This window comes from Psammomys obesus, unplaced genomic scaffold (genome assembly GCF_907164565.1).
Source record: "Psammomys obesus unplaced genomic scaffold, mPsaObe1.curated_primary_1811, whole genome shotgun sequence".
In the NCBI taxonomy this organism is placed as follows: domain Eukaryota; kingdom Metazoa; phylum Chordata; class Mammalia; order Rodentia; family Muridae; genus Psammomys; species Psammomys obesus.
Window position 1 is genome coordinate 2013667 of NW_026590061.1, and position 10385 is coordinate 2024051.

Here is a 10385-nt window from a genome sequence, read left to right on the forward strand (position 1 = left end):
TGAAGTTTGTCAGTACAGATAAGAAGAAACTGTTTGGAGTATAATGAGGACGGGGTAGTCTCTCAAGCTCCCCGTACATTAAATCAAAAGTCTCACCAAGTTAGTGTACAAAATTAGATACCTGTCATAAAAGCAAAACAAAATACAAATTCAGGAAGGTTTGCTCAGCTTCCTCAGAATGTCAAGGTTACACTCATGGTTCTGGGATAGCCACTAGGCTTCAGTAGCCTCAGACAGGCAATTTGGGGGTTACTGTGACCAAATCCTGGACTAGATAATTCACCCCTGTCACTAAGGCAGGCTCCTACAGCGATGGAAAGAGAGATCTGGAACTGGAGGATTTCAGTCTTCCTTTTGAAATGACGTACCTGCAAAAGCTTCCGAGGCCGCTGATGTTTGTGTTAGCATTTTAAATTTCAGCTTGGCTTTAGAAAGTACTAGCTTTAGCAAATTGCAGGCCGTGTCTGTCACAGTAGCTGGAGTTATGCAACAACAGACCACCTACTCAGTGCGGCACACACTCAGAATCTCCGTGCGGCTCTCTGTCTGCATACGAAGGGTTATGAAAAGTCCACCTAGGAGGCCCGCCCGGGCGGCCCTGCGCTCCTGACCTATGGTAAGGACACAGCTAAGTTCAACCCGCTCCCTGCAGGGCTTCTGAGCAGTGACCCCTGACCCCTGCATGATAGTGAGCACACACTGGCTTCCAGAAGCCTCAAGAGGACAGCAGGCTCTAGTTGATATGAAACGGAATCCTTCCACCAGTGAACTCTAACAATGATTTTATGATACTCGGGTCAGATGGTGTAAGAAATAAATTCATAAGCTATTGCTTTTCTATTTTACCTGTTCATTATTTACATTAGAGATGCCACTGTCCCTTTAATGAGGGTGTATGCATTGGTAGTGAACAGGTGACACACAATGAATACGCATGCTACTAAACACACCGTCACAGCAAAACGACACATGCCAGACGGCAACAGGCCACAGGGCTCCGCCAACGTCTACTCCACCTTCAGTGACTCCCATTTCTGTTCCAGCCGCTGCTTTTCATACTGCATCTGACCCACCTTGATTTTCATGCTAGAAAGTTTGGCCATTAAAGACTGGTAGAAAGACAGAGGAGTGAGAGAAAACGAGGCAGAAAAAGACAAGCTAAAAAACTAAGAAAACAGCATCAGTTCCTGAGGAAGGTTAGCTAACTCGGAAACGACAGTCTGTTCCTGGCAGATTAGTCAAGCCCTGGTTGGCTGAGAGCCCTAGCACGCAAGCTCAGCCCCTCCAGCCTGGAGAAACACCGTGTACTTGAGGTGTTTACCATTTTCCTTATAATATTGCTCATAGAATGACAGACCATGTTTAAAACTTATTTTTCTTCAACTTACTTTAGTTGACTTAAGTTTTTTCTCATACTGTAGTCTTTCACCATCCATTTCACTGACTTTTAACCTCAAATCATTGATCTCTTGTATCAGTCCCTGTTAAAAAAAAAAAAAATTAATTAGAAAAGTGTATAGCTTTCCAAAAGAGCAGCCAGAAAGCCCTAAGCCAGCTCCTGGGGTGTGAGTTAAGAGAACCAGTCCTAACAAAGGAAGATCCTGTAAAGTTTACCCCTAATGGCCAAAGCACACTTCCACTGAAATACTGACTTAAGTTTCCTGAACGTCCGCCCTCAAGTGCTTATGAAAACAAACCGTAGCTCTGACCCTGACTAGGAAAATGCTACGCTGGAACCCTTGGACCAGGAGCCCAGCATGGAGCTGGGAAGTCCTGGACCCTGTAAACAGTAGACCTTGCAGAGAGAGCCTTTGACCATTAGGAGCGTGTCCTTAAAGGGATCTGGGGACCCCCGCTCCTTGCCCTCTTGTCTGCTTCCTGGCCATGAGGTAAGCAGTCTTCTCACCATGCAATTCATGATAGTGTGCTGCTTCAACACAAGCGCAAAGCAACGAGGTCCCCAAGCAAGGACTATGGTCTCCACAACCGTGGCTAAAACAAATGTCTCTTTAGAAGCTGTCCTGGTGTTGGTGATGTGTCCTAGCCACCCACACAGTTCTGCATTGGTGTGGCCACAGAGCAACCTGACAGAGACCATTTACTCAGATGGGACTGTTGACTAATGACTCCAGGCTGTGTCAGGTTGACAGCAAACTTCGACATGACAGCAACGTGACCAACTCACAAAGGCAGTTTGATACTGATCTCAAAGCCACTCAGCACCCATCCTACACTAAAACTATTTCTGGGCCCCATCTTTCCACACAAACTAGGAATTTTCTCTGCCATAGTCATTACCTTAAGATCCTTTTCTGTGACACAATACAGTTATTTGAAGATTTCTATAATTTCTGCCTACAAAAATATCAACTTAGATTTCCTTAAACCAAGAATCTATCTCAACCTGAAGGTAGCTGGGGGTCTTATGTCCAGAATATACTCACATATCCAATTCAACAACATAATTTATATGTGCAAACATTTGAAAGTCCAAATGATTTCATAACAGAGTATTCTTTAATACCACTTCTACTGCCACTTTAAGAATGTAAAATTCGCCCAAATATTCTGAATCCAAATTAAAAAGTCGGTTTCCCTGGTTTGCTCAGCTTCCCAGGAGAGCTCAGGACCTTTCCTCCTTTTGTCTCTCCGGCTTTGCTATTGTTAACAGGCAGCTCTGAACTCCCAGCAGCCACTGCCACTTCCTGTACAGGGGTCATTTTACCTTTTTTTTTTTTAAGAAAACCTATCCAATTCTTTTTGGTGGCAATTCATTAAACATGAATCTAAAGTTCCCATCTGGGAGAAGCCAGATATGCCCAGAATAAGCCTGGCTGAAAAAATATGGAACTTTCTTTTTAATGAAAAAAAAAAAAATTTTTTTTTTAAATGTGGTATCAACTACTTCAATCACTACCTTTCATAGCTCATTTTCCGTGCTCACACCAGAAGGGGGCGCAGATCTCCAAAGTTTAAAGATTTCAAAGCACCAGCACCCTAGTTAACACCTACAGGTAAAGCCTGTGAAGTGTCCCTTACTTCAACACTTTTTGGGAAACCAACACCAAACTCTCACAGTTCTTGCAGAGTGTTGAGAGATTTGGGACTGCAGAACGGCTAGGTAAAGGTTTTATTTTTATGGGAACATTAAGCCAGAACACATACGTACTGCATTCTGTTTAACGTGTGAAGACTATTGTGATTACTTTAGCATAAAATCGCAATTACCAAATATTCTGTGACACACTCTGTAAATACGTGTGCTCCATCTTATCAGCAGTGTGGCTTATCTTACAGAAAACAATCAAGCATTGTGTTTCTTGGAGGTGTGTTCACAGAGTCACTTTACAAAAGGCAGGCAGAGCCGGGCGGTGGAGGTGCTGTTCCCAGTGCCACCAACACAGGCCGAGCGCCAGCCACAGCGGTCTGACTGGCTGGTTCACACCCAGATCACACTGAGCACAGTGCGCACGGTGAGAGGGAGCTCCGCCCGGCAGCCTCCTCACTCCCTTCTTGTCTGCCCTGCAGCCTCCTCACCCCCCATCTCCCCTGCAGCCTCCCACTCCACCACCCAAACAGTCTATCTGCTTAGGTTCAGAGTGAGGGAGGCCAGGGGATGACAAGATGATAAAAAGGGAAACATCTAAGCAGATTCTTGAGAGGACATTAGAGTAGAGTAATCCCAGCACTCAGGAGGCAGAGGCAGGTGGATCTCCGAGTTTGAGGTCAGCCTGGTCTACACAGTGAGTCTAGGACGGTCAGGGCTACACAGAGAAACCCTTTAGAAGAGAGCATTAAGACCTTTAAAGAGACTGCGTAGGGCCTGCGTTAAGGCCAGTCTTGACTAAAGGTGAGTGTGCTCAAAGTGACTGACAGGGAGTTTCAAGTCCAGAACAGGAATCAAGATGGTGATTTCTTTTTGCCCTTGGGAAGCGAACAAGCAAGGCTTCCCGCTGTGATTAGGCCTGGGACGGAAACTGTGTTGGGCATCACAGTGGGGTAAGTTACACCATCTGAAGCCCGGTGTTACATGGTGACGACACAGTCAATACGCACATATGTGACATGAGGACCGAAAAGGGAACAATGGCCTGCCCTCTCTCCTTCCTGGTCTCATTTTCCTGACCTAGGACACCGCCCACACCCTTAACCAGAACAGAAAAAACAGAGGGTGCTGAACCCTAGGAAGGAGTTTCTGAAGCTTGGTTTTGTTTTATTTCCCTTCACTTGTGGTGTCAGGGATCGAACCCAGGACCCCGTGTGTGCTGAGAACAAGGATTCTGCTGCTTAGCTCCGCCCTCAGCTCCGTGCTTCCTCCTAAATGAAGGTTTGAAATGGACAGACACCTCCTCAACCCTCAACCAGGCAGCAAATCAGAAACGCCACATTAATAACAGAAGGGGCATCTTTAGTCACAAGTGCTTGAAAGACTTTGTGTGTGTGACAGAGTGTGTGTGAAGAGTGTGTGTATGTACACTGTGTGTGTCTGTGTGCGCGTCTTTGCAGCAGCGGTTGTGAGCAGCCAACACGGGTGCTGGGAATGGACCTGCAGCCTTCTGCCAGGGCAGCAAGTGCTCTTAACTTCGGAGCGGCTGCACACCCTCCACGAGCGCCTCTCACTGACTACGTCACCCTGAACCTCCTAAGAGCACATGAATCTCAGCCAGTTGCAGTGACACGTACCTGTAACACCCTAAACGCAAAGAGCCAACAAAGTGACTCCAAATGCTGGGATTCTGTGAGCTAACAAATTCCCTCAGCATGTGGCAAGTGAGCAGCGGGCCTAAGTCAGGGCGACTGAGAGAACCACGACTTAAATGCATATGCTCACATCATGAAACCAGCGTGGTTTGTCAGCCAGCTGCCACAAACATCTTATAGTCAAAATCATTTCTACAAAACATTTCAAACAAACAAAATCTCAAAACAAAAACTGGAACTAGCATTTTTGTGAAGAAATTACTATGTGATTAAGGCTTATTCTGAGTTCTTTTTATTTATTGTCATTGGGTTTTTTGTTTTGTTCTGTTTGGGACGAAGGTGTCATGGTGTCCAGTCTACTCTCAAATTCGCTATGTGATGGAGGCTGGCTTTGAACCCCAGATCCTCTGCTGCCATCTTTCAAGTGTGGGATTACAGGCACATACCACCATGCCTGGCTTCTGCTGCCTCTGGAGAGGTGCTCAGGGCAAAACCTAAGGTCCAGTGAGCCCTGAGCGTCTTTTAAAAGGAGACAGGACGAGAGCATACATTAACTAAGCACCTTTCCTTCACACCTCCAGGGGTTTCCATTTTGGCGCCTGTGTGCACACGTGTGTGCGTGCGTGCGTGCGTAAGGGTTACAGAGGAGAAGAAGGGAAGGGGAGAGGGAAGAGAGCAAGCGCACACACACTCACCTCTGTGTCTCTGAACCTGTCTTCATAATCCAGTCTGTCCTTCTCTACAGCCGTCAGTTTCAGCTTCAGATTAGAGACCTCGGCCATCAGCTCCAGCTTCTGTGTTTCTAAGGATGTCCGACTCAGAAGCTCCTGTCAGAATTGCACATATATTCACATGTCTTCCTGTGAGTTCTGTCGTGACTGCAGACAGCCACGGTTAAGGGCGGGCTTCGGGTGAAGAGCAATGGCCACGCTGTTCAGACTCACCCCACTAGCAAGCCTGACTGAGCAGAACTACACTGAGCAGCAGGTGGGGGGGGGGAGATGAACTTGACCTTGCAGACTTTTTTTAAATTAAGATTTATTTATGTATTACTTCTATACAGCATTTTGCCTGAACACCAAAAGAGGGCACCAGATCTCACTATAGATGGTTGTGAGCCACCATGTGGGTGCTGGGACTTGAACTCAGGACTTCTGGCAGAGCAGCCAGTGCTCTTAACCTCTGAGCCGCCTCTCTGGCCCTCCTGCGGCCTCTTAAGCCTGCTGACAACATGGATGACGCTGTGCATACGGCCTGGTATACGCCAGGGACTGGGAGAAGTGACCCTACGTCAAGCCCCTGCAACAACCTCACGAGGAACAGCAGCTCAGTCTGGTTCATCAACATGTAGGACAGGGGGCTCCACAGCCTGTCCAGTCCCACAGGCACCTACAAGCCCCTGTGCACCCACAAACATGCCTGTGTGAGTTCTAAGAGTCTGATATGGTGCTTATCACCTCACAGAAATAACAGGCGCTTAAAAGTTCAACTCATCATCCCCACAATACTGTCTCCTACTCCAGCCTCACAACTTTCTCTGTGTCTGAGTCTGGTCCAGACTCTATAAATACAAGAGGCTGTGGGCTGTGGACAGTACTGCTGAAGACACAGGGCAGGCCCACTGCTGCAGGCTCCGGCCCCTACCTGCTGCAGCATTTCCTCAGTGGCATTCAGCTTCTCTCTGTGCTCCTCAAGACAGAACTCCAAGTCTCGGATCTTCTCTCCCTGGGCCTCCACCTGGTCGGTCAGCACGCTCACCTGATAATTTAACACAAACACTCAATGACTCGGAGGCTCGAGGTGACGCAGGCTCAGCCCCGTCACCCAGGGAAGGATGGCAGCAGGCCTGCTCGCTGCGTTTGTATTTTGCTCTGTGTGGATGGAACCCGGGGCTTGTGCAGGCCAGGCTAGGGCCACACCCCCGCCCTCTGCTGCCGTGTGGCCCAAGGAGCCCTTTACAGTTCAGGAGAAACGTGGTGCTTCTCTATGAGACCTACAAGACTTTACACGTTAAAGTCATTCCAGCTTTACTTCCAAGGCCATGGTGAGGGCCTGGTCTGAGAGGGCAGCAGAGAGTCAGGTTGTATTGGAACCAGATGTTAAAGACCACGCAGATTTCACACTAAAAGGGGCAACAGTCAATAAAGAGCACAAATTCTACACGGCCTTTCAAGACCAACAAGGTCACCAGTGTGTTCAAAGCAAGGGCATGGGAACGGGGCAGAGTGCATTTAGCATGTGTTGGCCCGAGTGCAGTTCCCAGCACCAAAGAGGAAAAAGAGAAAGCCAGCATGAACTGCAAAACACTTCAGCATCCCAAGAAACAGTGGGGCTCCCCCTTCAGCCCCAGGCTCCCCGCAGACCCACCAATCTGTCCTCAGCGGTCCCCAGCTGAGCAAACACACTCTGGCTGAGTTAGCTCAAAACACAATGGTCAAGACATCTGCTCTGTACTCAAAAACACCACGAGCAAGCAAACTCGGGTGCCCCAGGGTAGTTTCCAACAGCAGGCTCCCCTCGGACGCCTTGTTTGGTCAATTAATACATGCTCAGACCAAGGCTCTACACTACAGGTATTCACAGACCTGACGGCAGGTGACACAGAAGGTCACTTGGGTGGCCCTGAGCCAAGCACCTGCCCCCGAGGATGGGGTGGCACGCCCTCGGCCCCCACAGCCAGCCCTGCACACTCCCTGTACCCACGGCTGGCCTGGCATATACTTCTTGTTCAGGAGATAGGGTCTTACACTGCAGCTCAGGCTGGCCTCAAACTCGTGGCAATCCTTCTGCTCAGCCTCCTAAGTGCTGGGGTTATAGACACTGACACCACAGCTACCTTCTCTTCACTGTGTCATTCCTGTCGGTAGCTGGCTGGGCAGCTGCACACTGGTGAATTATTTCACTTTCGACACTCTGCGACGGGGCCAGTCAGGAATCCCTGCAGATATGGCGTCTGCACGCTGTGGTCCCTGCGTGGCACAGCGGCTGTTCGCACAGCCTGCCCCTCCTCCCTACACTCCCAGCGGGGCCCCCAGTACGATGTGAATGCACACGAACAGCTGGCATGCTGCTGAGGTGTGTTTACTGTGGGTGCAGCGTGCTCCACACACGCGTGGCCTAAGTTTGCAAGTACACCACATGGGTACTGAAGCAGCACTTGCCTGAAGCACAAGGGACTCCTTGTCGTTCTCCAACCGCGCCAGCCTCTCCTGGTACACGTCGCCATGCCCGGCCAGGTGCCCATTGGTCTGAACAGGGAAAGAACACAGGAAAGGTGAACGCTCCTTCAGGACTGCTATGCCGTGACACAGTAAAAGTTATGTGTGCTGAACTCAGAGCGCCTGACTGAAACTCCGCACAGCCGCCACTTCCATGAACGAAAAACGAACAACTAAATGACAGCAGACCTGGCAGGCCCTGTGAGCACTCACACAGTTGAGCATCTAGACACAACTGACTGGGCACACCAGCTCCAAGCACACACAGAACCAGTTCCCTGCCTTGGTGGTAAATGTCCCCATCTATCCCTGCATGATCCCTGCTGTGGTGAAACCCTGACTGAAACCAACCTGGAGGAGAGGGCTTCTCTTAAATGCCAGTCCACCAAAGGGCGACCAGGGCAGGACCTGAGCCTCGGTCTTGGAGGAGGGAGCCCTACTACCTCGCCCTTCCCACTAGGCCTGCTATCTCAGCCAACCCAACACTACCTGCCCGGAAATGTCCCACCCCTAGAGGGCTGACCGGGCACATAATCAGGAATTAAGACTACGCCCTACATGCCTGTCTCCAAGTTGATACGATGACCAGACCTTTTCTTCCCAAATGATTCTACCTTGTGTCAAGTTCACCAAAAGCTAACCAGCACAGACTGAACAGCCTGAAGCAAGCAAAGCTAGCACCCAGGAGAAGACACTATCCACCTCCCTTGAACTGTCACTAATCGAGGTATAGAAAAAAGAATGCCCTGTGATGTCCCCAGTTCCAGCCATACCATCCTCAGGTGCACACAGGACGCCAACGCCCAGTCATGGAGTAGACAGAGCAGCAACCAGGCTTCTTCCTGGCCCCTCAGCACTCCAAGACACGACAAGCTTCCCAAGTCTAAAAAGCCTGCAGAAGCCTGTCTCTCACCACTGAAGCTTACACACTCCTGGTGGCACTGACTGGCCTATCAGCTTGGCAGTCCTTTCCCATCTTGGCTTCACCAACTCTTACACACTTATTCATCTGTACATTAAGATCGGCTCCTAGGCAAACCCGGGCATCAGCTTGTACCTTCCTGGAGTCCGGCTCAGAGCCCTCCACGTAGACCAGGCTGGCCTCAAACTCATGAAGATTTCTTCCCTCACCCCTTAGCTGAGGGGATTAAATGTGTGTGCACCACTGTGTCTGCGTTTTTCATTTATTTTTTTCATATCCAAGTCCTGAAAAGCACACTTGAAAAGTCTCACAGAGACTAAAACACATAAAACCATCACTCTGAGACACAGTAATACATACGACACCCCCTTTTCCTCCTGCCTTCCTTCTCCAGGATGACACTGTGTAGCCCAGGAATGATGGTCCTGTGTCAGCCTCCTGTGATTACAGACCTGAGCCCCTGTGCCCAGACCGTGATGTGTAAGTTACTTACAGGTTCATAGCCACAAAATGTGCTCTATCCACAAGATCCCTGAACATCCCTTTAACCACAGCAGGGACAAAAGCCAGAGCAATCCAAAATGGACAGGCTGTGGCATCCAGAACTGAGAACAACCCCTTCAGAGAACCAGGAGAAAACGAAAGCCACAAGCCGTGCACTCTTGTGCACAGGGCTCATGTGCTGTGGCCCCCATGATTTCTCTGAATTAACCTGCATCTATTCCACCTCCCCAGATTCCTATTTCAGTTCTAGGAGTGCCAAATGTTGTAAGTTGAAAACAAAACAAAATGGGAGAAGGAAGAGAGGGAGGAAGAAGTGGGAAGGAGGAGGAAGAAAAAAGAAAGACAAGATTAAATGTGCAGTGTTCCTTCTGAAGATGCTGGCAGTTCCCAAGAGGCCACAGAACACTCAGAAGCTAACTTGGCAAGTGCGTGGCGCAGCTTTAGAGAGGGTGTAATGTTAACATCAGTTCTCGACAACATACCTGCACACTCCGGTCACGCTGTTAACTCAAGTGCCCAGAATTAACTCAAGAGTCCATGGAGCAGTGGGAATGACATGCATCCCCTGGGGCCATGACAAGGAAATGTTCCCGCCTCCCTGAGGACAGCCTTCTGGAGGACAGCCAGGACACACAGTGTATGTCTTGAGCACAGAGGCAGAGCCTGGACAGCTTTCAGTTTCTAGTTCTGACTGTGCGCCTCACGGGGCACCTGCTTTTAAAAGTCCTATGCAAGTAATGTTTTATGAACACACTTCATTAGGCTAAAGATGCCGTATGTTCAGTGCAAGAGGTCCAACTTTCTCTTCTGTCTCTCCTTAAGAGATGGAGTAGGTAGAGTTCCTGATGTTGACCAGGCAACAAACATCTGGGCTCAAGCAAGTCTCCTGCCTCAGCATCCCATGTGCCACTGAGTCAAAACAGAAAGTTTCCATCCATTTTCCCTCCTGTGGTTCTGGATGGGGTTTGAACTCAGGGCTTCACAGGGAAGACGAGCTCACCACAGGGAGGAAGCGCTCACCACAGGAAGAAGAGCTCACC

General features: G+C 49.2%; 1 protein-coding gene across 11 annotated transcripts in view; it reads right to left on the minus strand.

Annotated features, from left to right (window-relative positions):
- Ppfibp1 (PPFIA binding protein 1) overlaps nt 1-10385 on the minus strand; it is a 129547-nt gene that overhangs the window by 32518 nt on the left and 86644 nt on the right. For all 11 annotated transcript variants that reach the window (XM_055605591.1, XM_055605585.1, XM_055605588.1 and 8 more), the window contains 4 exons: nt 7863-7949; nt 6346-6459; nt 5397-5528; nt 1389-1481 (listed from right to left, as the gene is read on the minus strand). In XM_055605591.1, coding sequence (XP_055461566.1) covers nt 1389-1481; nt 5397-5528; nt 6346-6459; nt 7863-7949 — 426 coding nt within the window. The remainder of the gene's footprint in view (nt 1-1388; nt 1482-5396; nt 5529-6345; nt 6460-7862; nt 7950-10385) is intronic.